Below are 20364 nucleotides of genomic sequence, written 5' to 3' on the forward strand. Positions count from 1 at the left end.
TGCCAGCTTGGGGAGGGGCAAAGGGAGAGAGGGAAAGGAGGAGAGAAAAATTGGAACTCAAAATCTTCTCAAAGTGAATGTTCAAAACTATCTTTACAAGTAATTGGAAAAAGAAAACACAATGTAAAGTGCAGCTATGAATCAATGTGCTGGCTTCAGAATCACTCACCTCAAACTGCTTGTTCAGCTTCTTGTACGAAACACACTCTTCCAAAGCATCCTCCTGCTCAATTGCATTGGCAAGTACATTAATTGAAGTTTCTGCCTCCGTCAACCAATTCCATAATTTGTCCATAATCTTGAAGGAGGCCTGCACTGACCTGAGGTCCACCTCTAAGCAAATTTGTCTTCCTCGAGCGCTGGAAGCAACAACAGACAAGCAAACCTTAAATAATGTCCAATGTTATGTACATGATGAACATGAAGTTAATAGATAATGTAAAAAGGAATGTTCCTTTTTACCAATTACCAAAAGTAGCTGAGAAACCCATCCCTTCATATGTTTGGTGCACTTCAGGATCAAACAAGATACTTCCATACCACTTAGTACAGTGCCTGGCACAAAGTTGGCCCTCTATAAACTTGCTTTCTCCTCCTTCAAACAAGAATAGTAAGAATTTTCTATTTGCATATATGAATATTAATTTGTGAAGGTACAAAAAAATTCAAATTACAAAATCACTCCTGTGAAAAACTGAGTTATTATTCTTATTTGGGGATAACATTTAATGTTTGTGCATACCCCAAAAGGGCACTTATTGTATGGGAAATTGGAAAGAGGGCATTCAATTCAGTCATTTCATAAGCGTTATTTTCTCTCCCCATATTCCCAGCTAAACAAAATGACTTAAAGAGAAACTCAATTGAAACAATTTTGAAAATGAAGAACCATCCTCAAAAACGAGACTTCATTCAATAAGGGATTTCCTATGTAGTTATCCCTTTGACATCATGATTTTCCCATTGCAGTTTTTGATATATTACAGTTGTACATAAGATATTAAGTGAGAATGTTTTGGGAGTTCTGTGGAAATCATAGACAACATGTGAAGACCAGCAAACGATGCAGAAAATGTGAGTTTAGAGACTGAGAAATGCATAAAATATATGAACAGTATTGTACAATATCAACATATTTTCTCTTTTGATACCATAATATTTCAAACTTCATCTCTGGTAGGGCCAAAGAATTTTATGCGGATTTTTCAGATCACCAGGGCACTGTGCCCCTAAACCCCATGATGTGGAAGGGATCATTATAGCTCTCTTACTTCTCATGACATATGTATTTATGACTTGGAAATGAGATGAAGTCACTTTAATAAACCAAAAGATCTTTGACAATGAGTGTAGGTATTAGCTGTGCCAAGACAGATGACAAACCTCTGGAACTTGATAAAGACTTTCATTACTCAGTGAGTGAGCCATCTCCATTCAGATTGGCTGGTTCTTGGAAAATCTAAACAGTCTGCTGCCAGAAGTTTCACAACTACAGGGTTGGACGGACAAATCTCAGCTGACATAGACTTTGAGGATTCACTCACTTATATATAGGCCTGGATGAATCATCAGAATGGGGATTTATGGTAAAGATGTGTGTATGGCCCTGAAAACCTGATCTGACATCATTTCTTCTGATTTGAAGAACTAGACAAAGGTTAGCAACAATTCAATGGCATGCAACTGCTTATTAGCTACTGAAGGCAGCTGGGGGCACAGTGGATAAGAGCGCTGGGGCTGAAAATGGGGAAAACCCAAGTTGAAATCCAGCCTTAGACTAGCTACATGTCATTGGAGTCACTTAACCCTCTTTGCCTCAGTTTCCTCTTTACCAAGAAAATCCAAAATTTGAAATCCAAATTTGAACCCAATTTGAATCCAAAGATTCAAATATGACTGAAACCAGTGAACAGCAACTTAGTGACTTCCTTATATACTTCTTGTAACAACTAATATGGCAGAAAACAAATGTGAGCACATGCATTGTGCAACAAATGAACTAAATTGATGACTAACGACCTAAATTCACCATATTCTGGGAATTTTATGATAGTATACAGATAAAATATTACCGTTGTTGAATCAGTTTTCAATTACGTCCAACTCCTTATGATCCCATTAGGGGTTTTCTTGTCAAAGACACTTGAAGGGGTCTGACATTTCCTTCTCCAACTCATTTTACAGAAGAGAAAACTAAGGCAAATGGGGTTAAGTGACTTACCCAGGGTCACATAGATAATTAAGAGTCAGAGACCAGATTTCAAATGAGGTCTTCCTGCCTAGAGGCCTGGCATTCTAGCCACTGCTGTGTGACTTAGTTGTCGATGACTAAACCTACATAGCTCTAAAAAGTTATTTTATCATTTAATTTAGACATTAAGTAGTCAGAATAACTTTACTTTATCCTGAACCTTCTACATCACTCTGTAAAGTTGAAGAAAATAGGAAAGACATAAAGAAAATATTCCAAGTTGCTAAAATGAAAAATTCTGTGAAATGCAACTTCAGTGACACTCTGTCAAAGGTACAAAATACGTGGAAGATATACAAGTAATCGATAGAAGATTTAATTGAGAATTCTTAATCACTTTCATATATCAGGGACCACTATACAATGCTTATGGCTGTTGGTTTCCATGTAACATTTCATCTAATTAGAACCCTATCAACTACATAGAAACTCTACCTATCACCCAGGAGGCCAGGGAAAGGAGGGAGGGTTGAGGAAAGAAGATCTGTTTATACAGTTGGTGGGGTATAACTATCCTGAAGCCAACATTCTGACACTCTTTAAGGTCATTTCCACTTCTAAGAATCTAAAGATTTCTAATAAATGATGGAAAAGAGTACCCCCCCAGGGAAAAAAGAAGACCCAGGGAGAAACGTAACTACAAAGACACTTTACAAATAAAACTGTGGATCATTCTAATTATCAAATAAATAAACTGTTTAAGAAGACAGGAGGATAATCCAATAAATTTAAGAAAAAAATCCGTGCCAAAGAGTTTTAAATGTTTTAGCAGTTAAATGGGTAAATACTCAACTATCTAGAAATCTCATAAGCAGAAATGATTTCCCAAGCAGCTGGGATAGTTGAGGATTTTATATTACTTTATGTACATTTTTTTTTTCAAACTTAGGAAGGGAGGTGAGGGGGGCAAGGAAGAGGTGGGGGAAGGAGAAAGGAGGAAGAAAGGAAAGGAAGGAAGGAAGGAATGGGAGGGATGGGATCGGGAGGGAGGGAAGGAGGGAAGGATGGGAGGAGGAAGGAAGGAACTGGGGAAAGAGGGAGGAAGAGGTGGGGGAAGAAGAAAGGAGGAAGAAAGGAAAGGAAGGAATGGGAGGGATGGGATCGGGAGGGAGGTAGGGAAGGAAGGATGGGAGGAGGAAGGAAGGAATTGGTGAAAGAGGGAAGGAAGGTCATGTCCATTTGAAAGACTTCAACCAACGTGACTATATATATGTCTCCAATAAGCATGATGCTCCAATAAACTACCATATATCCATTTAAAAATAAGTTCAAGTTTTGAAAATCCTGTTGATGAAAGAGTAGTTGTCTTTCGCATTATCACAACTGAATGAAAATGTGAGTGTTGTGTTCCCCTGCTATGAGAGAGGAAGTATTATCTTTGAGTATAATCCATTTTTAATTGCCTACTCTATCTAACCCAGCTATTGCTGTATGCAGTCTTAAAATATTTACAAAGCAAAGGAAAAAAGATTTAGAGGTCCTAAATAAAGCAGGTCTATATTCCTAAGTGGTCGATTTTTCTAGAAAGTTTTATCCTCTGCAAAAGTCTTCACTGGTTAGATTACTCCTCAAATGGTGCTGTTATGTAGGAAACCTATATTTAAGGAGCATCTTTCTTTGCTAACGAGGGCATCCTGCGGTTCTTTTCCTCTCAGACATGGGTTATAGCTCATGCATCCAAACCCACTGTCATATCCAACAGATGTAATATCAAAACAGAACCTTCCTCCAGTGAGCCACAGAGAACTTAATATTACATACTTTTTCTCCTAAAAATCTCTTACAAAACATAGCATTTGCACTAGATTTCTTTCTTCCAAAGTCTAATCTCTTTCAACCATATTCATACCTTTTAATTTGCCTTACAACACTGTTACAGGAGGTAGCTAGATGGCCCAACAGATAAAGAGCTGGGTCAGGAGTCAGGAAGACCCGAGTTCGAATGTGACGTCAGACACTAACTAGTTGTGTGAATCTGGCCAAGGCACTTAACCTCTCTCTGCCACAATCCACTGCAGAAAGAATTGGCAAACCATTCCAATATCTTTGCTAAGAAAACTCCATGGACTTTATGGTCCAAGGGATCTGTCAGAGACGACTGAACAACAATTCTATCTGCAGAATCGCTACAGAAATTTGTTTTCTAGATTGTTGCAAAAATAAAAGGAAAAACAACTTACTATCATTTCTAAATTGCTGGCTATGCTTTATGAATTGAATATGAATTGCAAAGGAGTCCAACATTATCCACTTTAGTCAAATGCAGAATGCTGAAATCAAAATACCACAAAGTAAATCACATCATGTATCCAAAGGTCTGAGAAGAGGAGAGACTAATTGCACTTAGACCTTTTGAGTCATTCTCAGAATCAAGAAACAAGGAAATATTTTGGAGCACTGACAAGCATAAGAAAGAAATTTTAAGCAGAAGTTAAAGACTGTGGTTCTTGAAACCCAAGTATTCACTGAGGCTGAAGACAACGATTTCCCACACAGATAAGATGCTCTCCAAATTGACCTACCAGGACTGAAAGACAAGAATGACTTAGCTTTATTGAAAAGTGCATTACAGTGTTCGTTTTCATTTTCTTGACATAGGAGTAAATTTAGACTTAGTAAAAAATGATATGCCCACAAACGTACAGAGAGTAACAGAATAGTGACTCAAATCTTCTATCTAGCTTTCTATACTAAGATGTGATTATTGATTTTGGGGGGGCGGGGGGAAGGGTGAGAGGTAGAGACATCGAACTTCATTGTTAAAGGGAACTGCTGGAAAGGAAACTTTCCCAATAAAGATCAGCTATACGCATTTACTCATATATAGCATTCCACAGCATCAAAGCAGTGGGGCAATGTTTGGAACAAAGTATGCAGAGAGAAATAGGAAAACAAAGCAAACAAAAATGGAATGAATAACAAACTCTGATAATTGTTTAGGGAGAAATTCCAAGGCAGATGCTTGTTTGAGAAAGATAAGGCAAGAGTCACTCTAAAAATACGATATAGACCACATAATATTAGTCCAGTTTGCTATCAAAAGGAATCGAAAAAAAAAAAAAAAGGCAAACTTAAGGAGGACAGGTATAAAACCTGCTTTTTTAATCTTGCCCAGTAGCTAGAACAATAATGATTGTTATTAATAATGACAAGCACTTGATAGGATGAGCATTCCAAGAGAACAGTAGCTGCTTCCTTTCTGCATTTTTATCACCAGTACTGCCAGCACAGCATTTGGGACATAGTAGGTCTTCAATAGATGCTTACTGATTTGCTTGTTAATGACAAAGACTTAAGAAGTCATAAATAAATGGTGGCATGGAGACAAGCTAGATGGCTTGGTGGGTGCTGGGCTTAGAATAAGGAAAACCTGAGTTCAAATCCAGTCTCACACACTGATCCTGTCAAGTTACTCAACCTCTTGTTCGCCTTAATCTGCTGAAGAAGGAATGGCAAACCACTGCAGTATCTTTGCCAAGAAAACCCAAAATGGGGTCACAGAGAGTCAGACATGATTGAATGACTGAACAACAATAAAATGGTTGTATATACCTCTGAAAACCATAGCTTAAGTCTTTGGATAATGCATTTACTTACGAAATACGACGAAATTCTATTCCACATTGACTGTGTAATATTAACCAATAAAGTCTTTAAATTACCGTTGGTTGAGATTAGCCCAAGCTGCATTGAAGTCATCACCATTTTTCCTTAATGCCCTAGTATCATCAGTTCTATACGTCTTCGCCAATTTCTTCCACAGATTCTCATAAATTTTTATCGTAGCTTTGTTTTTATTTAAATCCTGGATTAATGACTAAAGCGCAATTTGGGGGGAAAAAATAACATGAGTGGGGTCACAGATGGAAGGTACATCATAACAAAAGACCATCCAAATTATCTTAACACTAATTTTCTCATACCCTGAATGCACTGTGAGTTCTATCAGTGATTAGCATAGTTTGTATAATACCACGAATATTAGCAAAATAAAAATAATCTAAATAGTTATCTATTAATTTAGTTTCCATAAGCATGCACTTTCTGAATAGATCTAAAATATCTTCTAATATTAAATTGCAGTTTTTTAGCTGAAGAGGCAAATGCATACACCACACATGGATACAGTACATATACACAGAATACTATAAGAAGTAGTACCATAGAGTACTAAAAGGTTTACCAATAATAAAAGAAAGACAGCAATCTTCTTGCTTTCTATCAGAAAAATATTAAAAATAACCATTAATTCAGTATATCTATTCTCAAGTTTTATACAATATGAAACTACTGGGAAAAAGAAAAAACAAAGAAGTAGTAGTAGATATATACCACCTAGATATACATACTCAGAAGCTGGTGTTTAATTTTATGCAATTGAAAAGCATATTACATTCTTTCTGTCATTTGGTCCACCCCACAGTCCTTCAAAGTAGGAAAGGCAGGTCCTACACAGATATAGAAACTGGGACCAAGAAAGAAGAATCTACTTGCTCAAGATCTCATGATGAGTGGCCAATTCAAGACCAGGCATTTTCAGTCTATTTCTCTTTATACTACACCCGTAATTTGAGGGCTCCTTTACAGCCATCACACACATAGAGCTTTTTTGTTTAAGGGGTTATTGACATACGTCAATGTTAACATATTTGAAATTGAAATTTCTTACTATTATGAAAATTGCCTTGACTTCACTGATCCCATCAAAGGGTTTTGTACATCCTTGGTGGAGCCAGACTACACTCTGAAAACTGCCATATTATGTAATAGTACAAGAAAATTTAGACTATGCTAAAGCAGGTGTGCTAGAGGCAGCCTGAACTCATACCAGGGAGGCACAATTGTTAAATTTTCAGTATGAGGATTTATACATTAGAAATCAGCAAATGCTAGAAATCAGGGCATGGTTGACAGTTCTGATACTTGTTTAGAATGAGGAAAGTTAAAGACAAAAATTTAATGCTACAGTATATGGGGCAAACATTCTTTTTCCAAGGAGCCAGTTGTTAAATGTTTACCAGCATATCACTGCTTTAAATATTCAACCAGATTTCTCAACGTTCTTCAATTGCTTCTATAGAAAATTCCCTTTCAAATAAAGCACACAAAAAGTCCATATACAAAGTAGTAACGACAGCAATTTAAAAATTCCCTAAAATATCGTAAATGTTTGATAATTCAGTTCTATTTTTCTCCAACAGATCATCAAAGAATGGTGGTAGCCAATAGTTCATGCTGGTACAATAAAGTTCAGTTTACATGAGAAAATTAAAGACATAGCAGTTTACCTGCAGTGTCCAGAAAATAATTTTTTAAAACTGTTTTCTTACAAGAGGTACCTGAGATAACATCAGGATTATAAACCCTGGAAAAAATCAACTCTACAAAAAGAAAAATGCTGCTCAAGCAAAAACAATAGGAAAAACATTACAAGGCTATACTCTTTATGCCTTAACAATCACATGAAAGCACAGCAGCGCCAGTTAAAGATGTTTTGTTGGTTTGAATATTTTATCTTGTCCACCTATGACTCCTTTCAGTTCCCAAGTTACAGGTATAAGAAAATAAATATTTTAAGGTACTTTAGCTTACAATGGCCTATGCCTTCTTCAGGGAAAATGGGAATTTTACTATTATTATTATTATTTATCCCAGGTTTTCTGTTCCAAAATCTAAAAAAGAGAAAAAAAATAAACACTTGGGACAATGTACAATTCAACACGAAATCTATTCGGAGCCCACTATAGATTTCCTTCTACCACTGGAGTTAGCAAACAGGTGGCCATCAAATAGGCTTTGAGATTTGGTAAAACACTAATGATAAACTACAGACACTGACTATAAGTGGACTTTTGTTTCCCTACTTTAAAATCAATTAACCAACCAACACTCATGAAGTACCCACTAGGGGTTAGGCAATGGACGAAAGCACTGGGGATACAAAAAGAAGCAAAATCTTTTACCTGTTGCGGGTGGAAGCTCAATTCCATGTGGACAGTCTCGGGCGGGTAAAGGTGGGAACTTCTAAATCTTAGAGTTCTCATGAGGCGTCCCAGAAAACAGCAGGGAATCGAGGAGTGAGACCGAGCTATCTCGTGTATTTCCGCCTCTTCCCGTGAGAAACGTGATGGGAGGAGCATCCCCGCCCTCGAGACTGACCCGGATCTGGGCACACCTATTGTTATCTAACAGGCAAGGTATTCAGGTGCAAACTACATGGCCGGAGAGCTTAAGTAGGGTCAGGAAAGCCTGAAAGCTCTTAGCGCTGAGGGGCCCTTACAGGACAGAAGGCCCCTCTTCCTTCTTTCCTCTCTTCGCTCTTCCCTCTCCCCTCTCTCTCCACTTCCACTTCTGCTTTCATTCTCTTGCTGTAAGATCTTTGCCTCCTTGGGAGATTCCTCTCTCTCTCCTAAGGAAGAGTTCCCCCTGCACATGTAACCAAGACCCTGAATAAAGCCTAACCCTTGTTCGACTCTGGAAAGTCTCTTCTCTCATACGTTTATCTGGTTTGGCCAGCCGAAGACCTGCAATAGGTAAGGTAAGACTCGGGTAGCCCTCAGGCCTCTAGGCCTGGCATTTACCAATCACAGATTTCACTCCTTTCAATTGTAATGCATGTATCCAATTGAAGCAATGGAAACAAAACAACTCTACTGATGATTAGACTGCAGTACCCTAAATTGCATTCATTATACTTATTATCTAATGCCTTAATATTTTAATCACATTTCACAAATGAATTATCCAGGGATTGCATTCTTTTGGAGACTTTTCAAGAGAACGGGGAAAGAGAAGGATCACAAAAGTAAAATAATTCAGTATGGAGTCAACATAAGCTAAATGCAAAAAATGTGTATGGAAATCCAACTCTGTCTCTTTTGCCATGAGAGGCAAAAATAAATTAAAAGTCAAATTATGATCAATGTAAAAGATCCCATTACGCTCAAATTTTTTTACACACAAGGTCCATAATTATAGAAAAAACTCATTCAGTGTGAGCAACAGGTATAGAACACAGGTCTCTCTGGTTTTCAAGTCCAGCCCTCTTTTCCACAATGACAAATTGCATGAAATGATGGATTTTTTTATTTAAGCGTTAAACATTTTTTGGCATTAACTCACCAAAGAAGCCCTAAAAAGAGGATTCTCTTTGGATGTGTGTACACAATAAATCTTCACATGTATCTGATGTATAATGAAAATGCAGTACACAATTTAAATATGTATATATCTCACAGAACCCTAAATACAGAAAGACTTCATAGGAAACAAACAAAATGAAACTTCACTGAAGAAAAAGAAATGCAAACAATCTGGTAAATCCTACTTTGTTCTGAGAAATTTGCTTCACAAGTGGTTCCTCTTCTGAGATACTAAGTAGTTTGGCTTTGTATTCGGTTATAAGTTCTTGGACTTGTCTATTTAAATCTCTCCAACGTTGGGAGTCCGTAAGCATGTTTTGCAGCCGCTCTTGCCTTGAGTTCACAGCAAATTCAGTGCTGGCCCACTGAATTTTGACTTCATTAACTATGGGAAGCAATGCAAAAAGTTAGACCTCAAAGTTCATATGAACTGAGCATCAGTGATAAACTGATTGATGTTTGAAATCTGGCAAATAAAACAAAAAGATTTCTAGTTCGATCCAAGAGAGGAATCCAACATGCCTATATAGGTAAATTGTAAGAAATGTCCCTAAAGGGAGAGAAGGACAGAACAGCACCATCTTAACTGTTGACATTACAAATTGTTGAAAATACAAATCCAAAATTAGAGGGTAACAGTACACAGCAAGGTAATCACTGAAAAAGCAATAATCAACTCCAAGCTAAACTAAACCAGTCAAGGAATATTAAAAAGTCGATAGATCCCTGTTAAAAAAAAAATACCCCTACTTGGCTTTACACTTAATGTGGGAAGGCAGGGTCTAGGAATTTTATAAATGAAGTACTGAAATGAAAATAGAAAAGGAGGTCATTCTTGGTCCTTGAAACAAGTGATGACAATGGATGGGATGACACCACTGAGGAGGAGGTTTTAGAGGGATTCACAAGATAGACAAAAGTACAAAGCAGAACAGTAGAGATAGGTCACAAAAAGGCACATCCAAGCAGGGTAAAGAAGGGGGTGGGAGTGGGGGGTGGCTGCAATATTAAAGAACAGTCAAAAGTGATGTTGTTCCAGCATTCTATAGCTCAAAGGAATACAAAACAAAAAGAAAATGGGCGGAATCTACCACGTAAGTGATAAAACTAAGTCGAGAGATACAAAGATTCTTTAAGGCTACAAGGATTTATTTGGTAAATTAACTTTGCCAATTAAATGATTGCTACCTTAACCCACAATCTTAACAGACCCTTTAAAACAATTGACTTCAGTCCCATCAGTGACATGAGGCTCAAGAGTGATACTTAAGTTATAGCAGCACTTTCCTGTGGCCCTGTCTTTATTTTCTTGGTTGCTTAAAAATAAATGGGAATAAAATAAACCTAAAGTGTAAATAATTATAATCTCTCACGATCCAAGGTACTCTTCATGAAGTGAAAATCAACGCCTGCTTTAAATCAGTACATTTTGATATTCAAAGATTGATACTGACACCACTATCGTTTCTGCACTGATCCAGCTCACAACCACTCAATGCAGAGGAGACAAGAGAGTTGCTATAGAAGAAGAATGCATCCTGTTGCAGACAATGTGGTGATGAGTCTCTTCCAATGTAGCTGGGCTATATAAGGCACATGTATTCTATCCACAGGGCCATGCTCCAAGTGCCTCCAGTCAACTACTACCTCCTAACACTGATGATGCAACACGAGCAAAAGAAATCCTTCTGAACATTAAATTTGTAAGTTTGGAAAATAAGGGTTCTTCTGCTTCTGTGTGTCAAAAGAATTCTGGAGACTTTTAAAATTTTTTTCTTTGTTGTCAGGAGATTCCTTTGCTAAACATAGAAAGTTCAACAGAAAAGGACACTGGTTCACCTCCATGACCTGAAGAAGCATCCAAGTGAGCCCTGGGGAGACATACCAGTATACAACTCAAAAGAAAGACATTCAGAATTCACATAAGCAAAAGTGATTTGGTACTTGACACTGAGGGAAATAAATACTCCTAAAAAGACTATTATACAGTCTCAATTTTAAGGACAAAACTAAAATATAAAGAAATGTACTATACATCAAAATGTGTCAACCCAAATAAAAATGTGTTTGTATATATGTATCATGTGTAATGTGTGTATATCTAGAGACAGATGTGTATACACACACACACAAAGATGTACATTATCCATATATGTTACATACACACATATTAATAGGATTTACTAAGTGAGGAAATTCACAGTTTACAAAGTGAGGACAGATGACGACAGATAGCTGCAAGAGACTTACGTTTTTCGATGATGGCTGTTTTTATATCTGTTTTACTCTTCAAATTTCGGGCTAATGTAAAAATACGATCCAATTGGGAGTGGCGCTGCTCTAAGTCAGCCTTTGTAATCTAATGAAAAAGAAATTATATTACATTTTGTACTGAGAGTCACTAGGGAACAATGGAGAGAGGGCTGACCCCAAAAGTCAGCAAGGCAGAAGTTCCAGCTGCCTCTGACTCCTCCTGGGCTATTGGATCCCAGGGCAGTCAAGCAGTGCTCTGGGCAAGTTTCTAGGGCTACCTGAGAAGGTGCCAATATCCCAGACCGGTGGTTTCCTTGGTACAGCAAACTCCTAGGTCATGAAACTCACTCTAAAACAGTCCCTACGTATTATAATATAGCACAAATGTTAGTTTAATAAAAACAATGCTAAGGAATCTCATGACTTTTTTCCAGAAAGACAGTCTTCAACTTATCTAGATCCACGTATGTGATTAAGATGACTCTCCCAGTACTGGTAAAGAAAGAACTAAAAACAAGATTGACCAAGCATTATTAAGGTGATTAAAGAGTGCAAGTGTATCAATGAGCTTCTGAACTGTAGATTAATTACACATCGATGATGAACTGCTGCTTCAGAAGCTTTTGTACCATTTAACACTAAGTAAGTGTCCTGATTTTGTTCTCTATAAAACTGATAAATCCTGAAAGAAAAGAGGATGAAATCAGAGAACAATTCATGTTTCAAGAATAATGATCATAAACACAAAATACGGACTACAGTGTAAGGTTTTTACCAATGGCTGGTAAAAGAACTGAGGTAATGCTGGAGCAGGAAGACGGTACTACAACACAGAATACTAATACACTATTAACTTTTTTCCAAAGAAAAAATTTCCATTTTTCAAATATCAGCCTACCCACAAAAGTCTTATGCTTAAGGAAAACAGTCTCTCTGAATGAGGATGTAAAAAGTAATTTAATCTTGAAAATTCAAAGTTTCATGAAATTCGAGAAATACAATGACCTTGAATGTAGTATTCAACACACAGTTACGTTCTATTGTGTACCGCAGGTAGGAAAACACTCCAGACTCAACTAGTGTGTAGTTTGCTAGAAAGTAAACACTAGGTTTTAATACTGAGGGTAGGGAATACGTTCATATCTTCAAGATAGGCAGCACCTTGCAAATAAGTATCTAAGAGATGAATGCTGATTTGAGCCATTCATATATCAGCAGATGAATCCATGGGTGCATCGAAAACCTAATTGGGTTAACACGGATTTTATGAAACTCAATTGCTTTAAGTGGGAAGATTTCTTCTTCCTTGTTGTAAAAGCTTTGTAAATTCTACGTTCCCACAGTTAGCACCACAAACGAAATGGAGACTTTTTAGGTCAGTCTTATCTGCTTTTATAATTCTGGCATTCAACTTTACACCACATACTTACTTTCATACGTTCAATTGTCCCTTTGATCTCTTCCGTATTTCCAACTTTGACAACGCTGGACCTCAGCATTCGTTCGATGCACATAAGCCATTCAGCTAGTTCTGTCGCAGTTTTTTCTAGATCGGGAAGCGAGGAAAGTTCTGGTTCTAGAGATGACTGTGTCTCACCAGTAATTTCGGAGGTGGCAGGATGATCTAAAGAAATACAAATAGATCCAGAAGAGATTTTGCTACTGATTTCTTTTAATCTTTCAAATAAAATGCTGAGCAGTTTAATAAAGAAAATCTCCATTTTACATACTAGTCATCTATTAATTCATATTCACTTTGTAATATGCATTAGAACTGGAGAGATAAGGCTTTTATAGATCTGTGTTCAAGTCCCAACTCTGGTACCTATTACTACTGTGACTTGGGGCAAATCATATTTACTCATCTATAAAATAAGGATATTTGAAGTATGTGGGATGTAGGGTTTTTTTGGAAGGAAAGAATTTAGCAAAAAATATAAATTCTAATAGAAATGTTATACCACTTTTGAGGAACAATGTGATTTTCTGGAATTATCGCTGGTGAGAAATTCAGAAGACCTGAAATTCGGAAATTCAGATTTTCTCAGCTCCAACATTTTTTATTCTACTAATTCATTTTGTTTTAATGTTATAAACATTTTCAAATTGTCCCCACTCTAAAAAAGTTCTCTTACAAAAAAAAATGAAGTAAAACCAATATGATGAAATCATTTGAAAGAGAATGCCAATGCCATTCCACATCTGTAAAAGCACCTCCACCCCAGTTCTCTATTTTTAATTTGTTTACTAGAGGTGTATTTTTTCCCTTCCCACCTTCCATGTCATTAAGAAAAAAAGGAAAGAAAAAAAATTCTTGTAAAATAGGCATAATCAAGCATTGGATATATACAAAAGTATTTATGACTTATTCTTTACCCTAAACCCATTACCTCTCTATCAGAGGATAGTACATCATTGGTAAACTGGAATCATGAATTATATCAACTCTATTGATCATAGCTCCACAGTTTTGCAAATATATATGCCTTTACAGTGTTGCTTTTATTATATCACTTCTCTTGGTTTTCTACTAATTTGAATCTTCCTCAATTTACATTCTTCCGACTCTTCCAGCTCATATAATTGTGGGTTAATAAATATAGATAATGTTTGGGAGCATTAAGTTGTTTCTTCTGCAAAATAGGTTTCATAATAGAAATGCTACATAGCTAGCAGGTAATTTTAAAGAAAGTGTTTTATTACTGTCAAAACACTATGTAAATTTAAGTTAGTTTTCCAATACAATTTTTTTATAACGTACCTTATATATCAATTATTTTAAGGCAGGGCACAGTGTATAAAATGTAACTGGATAGAACCATTGAGCGTGAAAGACCAGAAGAATGTCATTAGAAGTCTGTGTTTTACTATATAAGGGCAAATGTCACTTAATTATTGCCTTTACAAAGATTTCTTTCAACTGCATACCATCTGTGAACCTGGGGAAAAAATTTTTCTCCCTATATTCCATTCACTGGAATATAACAGATTGGGTTATGAAGTAAATGACCTCCTGGGTCCTAGGTTCATGCTGATACAGGTCATTCAGAGATGTGTTCAAATAAAGTCATAGGTATTTCCAAAAAAACTCTAAAGTATAACTGGGTAGACATGAATCCTCCTATATAATCAAGAACCTATATACAATGAGGGCCAATCACCCCTAATTTATCCATGTAAACTCCATATTTGTACATATTAAGGTAATGCTTCAAATGGGATACACATATAATAATGTAGTATTTTCTCATATACAAAAAGCCAACCACACGTACATACAACTACATATATGTGGGCATGCATACATATATCTATAGATATATAGATATCTATAAATGTATAGATATAATTAGTTTATTCTCATGCCAGAATGATAAAGTATTTTGACACTAGGTGAATAACCATAGCATTTGGTGGCTGAGTGGATAGAGCACTGGGCAGGGTACTGGAAATATCTGAGTTCAAATCTAGTCTCATGCACTTAATACTTGTGTGACCTTGAACAAGTCACCAATTCTCTATCTGCCTCAGTTGCCTTAACTATAGAAAACACTGAGGATAATAGACCTACTTCCCAGGGCTGCTGTGACAATCAAATGAGATCAAACTAAAATATCTATGAAGCAATGATCCTAGTGTCTAGCACATAGTAAGTGCTTAATTAAAGTGTCAGACCTCTTGCCCATTGATGAAAAATGTTGTCGGTTAAACCCTTTACCAGATTCTACCTCTGATTTTTTGAAATTAAAATGGAGGTAAAAAAGAACACATTAGCTCTCTAACACTGCATAGTGGATTAAGGGGCCAGGCTTGGATTTAGAACCACCCTGGGTTCAAGTGTTGCCACTGACACTCCCTAGTGAAAATGGACAAACTGTTGAACCTCTCAGTGACCAAGACAGCAAAGAGTTTTACCTACAGAGGAGTGGACCATTTGACTCATAGGATCATAGATCTACTTAGAAATAATCTCCCCATTTCACTAATGATGAAAGGAAGATCAAGGATTGTTGAGTGACAGAAAGGTCATCTAGGATAGTCAAGGGTCAGAGAAGGGAACTGAATCCAAGTGTTCTCACTTCAGAGTAAGTCTTCCTTCCACTGTTCCATGCTGACTCAAAAATGGTGGAGGAAAACTCTCCAAGTGATAGAATCATAGAGGCAAATCCTAAATATAAGCTACCCTTTGACAACAAGAATATATACATTTTGTGATATAAAAAAAAATAGAAAAGGTATGTCTACTGAAAATATTAATAACTGAAGGAATCTACAAGGCATAATTGACAATTTATACGAAAACTGCCTAATTTCAAGTGATTCATGCTGGAATTGTGTGTCTTCCCCCCCCCCCCCCCCCCGCAAAAAATGTATAAGCTCTTTGGGTGGGATAAATATATCTTTTAATTCTTTTCCACCTCAAAATCACCCTACTAATGAGAAAACAATGTAGTCTGGTGGGGTGGTATGTTGTGGTGCTAAAGTAAAATACTTTTTACCTAGGTTAAATACTGATATATTAACTATGTAATCTTTAGCAAATGACTGAGCTTCCCTGGGAGCCAGTTTACAACATGAAAAGGCAAATATGTAACATGAGAAACTATCATCCCAGTCTCATTTAAATATTCATAAAGCTAGTATTAACTATTCTACTCTAATGCTCTTTATTCACTCAAGCAGTAGGATTTTTTAAAAAAGATATTTATCTGTTAAACCCCAAAAGAAAAGAACACATTTAAATTGTACTTTTTAAAAAATGAAGAGGAAACATTACTTTTAAAACTCTCTTAGAAGAATAGCTTTACACAGAAATAATAGAAAGATGAAAGTTCCACATAAAATTAAACAAAATTAAGATATCAAGTTTTCCCTTATTTACCAGAGGCTGTTGAAGGATGGGGCTCGGAAACATCCAAGGGTCTCTCCTCCAGGGCGCGAGGGATATCCCTCTCCACCTATAATTTCATACACAGAGAGGGAAAGAAAGGTAAGAGAAAATATTACTTCCCACAGAATGAAGATGATTTTATAGTCCAAATTACATTCAAAATGAATATGTTTCTATTATTCTAACTAGAATATCAAAAAATTATGTTTGCTATTAATAGACAGAACTTAAACCCATCAGTAGACATGGATCTATGGCTTTATTGAAGTGGGCCTTCTTTAATATAAAAAGAACTGATTCATACTTCACTATGTATGACTCTTTTTCATTCTCCATTATGCATTTTAATTCACTTAATTAGCTAAATCAGAAAGGGAAGATCATGCTTTTTAAAAACACCTTACAAATTAAAATAATTCAAAATAACAATAACTCCTATTTCCAAAAAATACATAATTTTCATTTAGTTTTATTATCAAAAACTAAGAAATGTCTGTGCATAACCAAAAGGAAAATTATTACACAGGAACGGGAGTGATCAAATATAGTTTTCTTCTATACCTAGTCATAGAAAGGAATGAAAGATGGTAAGGGGAAAGGGAAGGCGAGGGAAGAAGGGAAGGAATGGGGAAGAGGGGAGGGGAAAAGGAGAAAATGGAAGGGAAAATGAGGGCGAAGAGGGAAGAGAAGGGAAGAAACAAGCATTTATTAAGTGCTTAATATGAGCCACGCACTTTGGTAAATTTTTTACAAATAATCTCTCACTTGAGCTTCACAACACCCCTAGTGGTAGGTGTTAGTATGACCTCCATTTGATAGTTGAGAAAAATGATGCAGACAGAGCTGAAGGGACTTGCCCATGGTCAGTTACTAAGTGTCTGAGGCTAGATTTCCACACAGGTCTCACAGACTCACAGACTAGAACTCTGTTACACCAACTAGCTGCCTCTTAATGACCACATGACAGTTATCTTAAGCAGAATTATCACACTTCTGTGTGATAGATTAGATTTGTTTTGCCCTTATTAAGAAGTCAGAACTAGGGTCAATGGTTAGAAGTGCAGAAGGAAAGAGTGACTCAAAATGAGGAAAATCCTCATCATAATTGCAGTGGCCAAAATCGGAAGGGACTGCCCTGAAGGATGGTGGCACTGGAGTTCTCCTACTAGTAGATGCTAAAAAGACACTTGGGAAACACTTGGTAGAGTTTCTCTTTCTTATGTGATACTCAAGTTTGATGTAGGAAGCTATACTTTTCTGGGTCCAAAATAACAGTTTCAAGCTAGTTCTGTCTGGTTTGTCTCAAGTAACATTAATATTCATTATTTCATCGACTTCACAACATCCAAATCTATTAAGCAAAATGCCCCGAAAACATTGATCCTTATTTTTAAGATAAGCAAATCAATATTTCACTACATTCCATGAACATAAGAGGCACTCACAAAGAAAAATGGGGGAGGGCATCTTTAAAGGTAAAATAGAATATTACAAGGATATCATTCTTATAATAATCAAATCACATCCACAAATATTGATTGGGACATGCAATGTGCAAAGCATTTCAGGCATACCTTATCCCACTTGATATTCAGAGTTCTTAAACTGGCAGAAATGAATTTTCCTTCATTCATACTGAAGTCTTCCAATGCAAGTAGCGAAGGGATATTTGCGTTCAACCACCGAAGATTTTCCCTTTGTACATCCATGTGCTGGGTTAAGTCCTAAAGGGGGCAGAAGAGAGCTTTGGTTAAAAGGGCAACACACAGCCACACCAGCATTAGTAGAATGACATGAAAAACCCTTGTCTTTAAATCATGGATTTGGCATTTAAAATGTTCATGCGTAAACATACTACAATCTAACCGGAAATAATAGGAACAATCCCTGAAAATAATTTCATGTGGAATGAAGTTCTTTACGTGGCAAATAATCTCTAAGAAAACAGCAATACACACTTCAATTTATCTAAAAATACGCTTAACAAAGAGAATACAGAACAAATAATGCCTCTAGTTTTTTCTATACATGTCATGGGACTAATTTGGAACAATGCAAATGAAAATATTTTAAGGAACAGAATTACAAAGCAGTAATTAAGAATCAAAGTGTAATAAAGCCAAGTGTAATGATGCAACACGGCCATGATTTTTAAGGCTAAAAACTGCCAGGAAGTGCTACTCCTACAACACATTTAATAAGCTACGTGAACAATTGAATGAATACGTTGCACTAGGCAGCAGGATCTTAACACAGAAGGACCAAGCCTTTCTATGATATGAAACCATTATATGATGCCAAAATATCAGGATTCTGCTTGAACTATTGAAATGACAGTGTCAAGTAATAATTCTTATGCTAACAGAATCTTCTGAAAGTATGACTTCAAGTATTACTTATTGCCCCTTCTCAGAGCTAACCTTAAAAATGCGATGTAATATCCCTTTCAAAACCTATTTTAATGTTTTTTTACCTTCAAAGAGGAGATTTTTTTACTTCCAATTCTCCTGCAACATTATTCCCATTTTTGCATTTAAACCCCAAGGTACAAAAACAAGGATATTCTATAACTTGCCTTTAGTTCTTGGACACTCCTTTCCATTTCAGATGAGGACGTCAATTCCAAGGCATTTTCAATCTCTGATACCCAGCGAAAAGTTTCAGTCATCGTTTTTCTGTATTTCACTATCGCCTCATTTTTTGTTTCAAGACTAGAAAAATCATTATTGAAAAATATTGAGCAAACAAACTAGTTTGATATAATAGTGTATGCAGATCAGGTAAAAAATGTCAATCATTCTTATTAACAACAGATAGAACATCTGTTTAAATGGGTTCAAAATTAGTGAATTAGTATTTTAAAATACTGTATCATGCATGATACAATCTTGCCCTTCCCTCATTTTCACCTTCTCTCTCAAAGCTATAGTTATATGAGCCATGCAAAAGAAAATTTTGCTTTTTTGGTACATAGAGGGAAACCAAAGGTATAACTCAGTATTTAATAATTTGATAATATCCTCCAAAATGCATAAATTAATTTTAAAGAACAAAGTAATGATATAAATAATAATAAGGAACGGAACTTTTTAAAAATTTTAATTAAAAAGGAAAAAATACTCAAGGCACAAAGAGGAAGAGAGTTGCTTATGACAGATATAGAGTCGGTATATTGCTAGAGGGAGAACTTGAACCAAGGTCTGATTCTAAGAATGGTTTTCTAACCACTGTGTATACATTTGTTTTGTGTGTGTATTTGTATACACACATATATACATACATAATATACATAACGTGTATGTATATAGAAATAGATATATTATAGATATCTACATATAGATGTCTATATGTGAAATTGCATCAACAAATAATCCCTTTAGTAGCAAGAAAATAATGAATGTTTATAAAGTTTATATACATAAGTATACACAAAATAGACCTATAAATTCCCAAAGAACATCAAAGAAACACAATATATTTCCTACTGTGAAAGACAGATTTGGCAGGAACTTTTTTTCAGCCATTTTATCCATAATTTTTTAGTGTATTTACATTGCTATGAGACTTCAAATTGCCCTCCTTGAAATTCTTGTTAACAAACTGGAGTTAATATTTCCTGGGTAATGACATTATAAGATAGCCATAAACAGTCATTGGATATCTATTCATAAACAATGCATGCTATCTAATTTTACCTAGATAGCATACAGACTTTGCTTTGATGTAGAAATCTAGATGATTGAGAATCCTGTACAAGAAACAAAGTGCTGTTTAACTGTGTAAGCATTTAACTTTCAGTCCTCCATAATAGTTAATTGTTGAATCAA

The 20364-nt window shown here is 36.0% G+C and overlaps 1 protein-coding gene and 1 long non-coding RNA gene across 2 annotated transcripts in view; one reads left to right on the top strand and one right to left on the bottom strand.

Moving 5' to 3' along the window:
* LOC140526932 (utrophin-like) overlaps positions 1 to 20364 on the bottom strand; it is a 74257-nt gene that overhangs the window by 26288 nt on the left and 27605 nt on the right. The window contains exons 6-13 of the mRNA XM_072643561.1: positions 19113 to 19248; positions 18112 to 18261; positions 16529 to 16604; positions 13077 to 13270; positions 11644 to 11752; positions 9579 to 9778; positions 5914 to 6068; positions 170 to 359 (exon numbers count right to left, since the gene is read on the bottom strand). Of these exons, the coding sequence (XP_072499662.1) occupies positions 170 to 359; positions 5914 to 6068; positions 9579 to 9778; positions 11644 to 11752; positions 13077 to 13270; positions 16529 to 16604; positions 18112 to 18261; positions 19113 to 19248 (1210 nt within the window). The remainder of the gene's footprint in view (positions 1 to 169; positions 360 to 5913; positions 6069 to 9578; positions 9779 to 11643; positions 11753 to 13076; positions 13271 to 16528; positions 16605 to 18111; positions 18262 to 19112; positions 19249 to 20364) is intronic.
* Positions 9772 to 11469, top strand: LOC140526936 (uncharacterized). The gene is made up of 2 exons (XR_011974607.1): positions 9772 to 11096; positions 11181 to 11469. It is a non-coding gene; the product is annotated as an uncharacterized lncRNA (long non-coding RNA).

The sequence above is a fragment of the Notamacropus eugenii genome, chromosome 2 (genome assembly GCF_028372415.1).
Source record: "Notamacropus eugenii isolate mMacEug1 chromosome 2, mMacEug1.pri_v2, whole genome shotgun sequence".
In the NCBI taxonomy this organism is placed as follows: Eukaryota; Metazoa; Chordata; class Mammalia; order Diprotodontia; family Macropodidae; genus Notamacropus; species Notamacropus eugenii.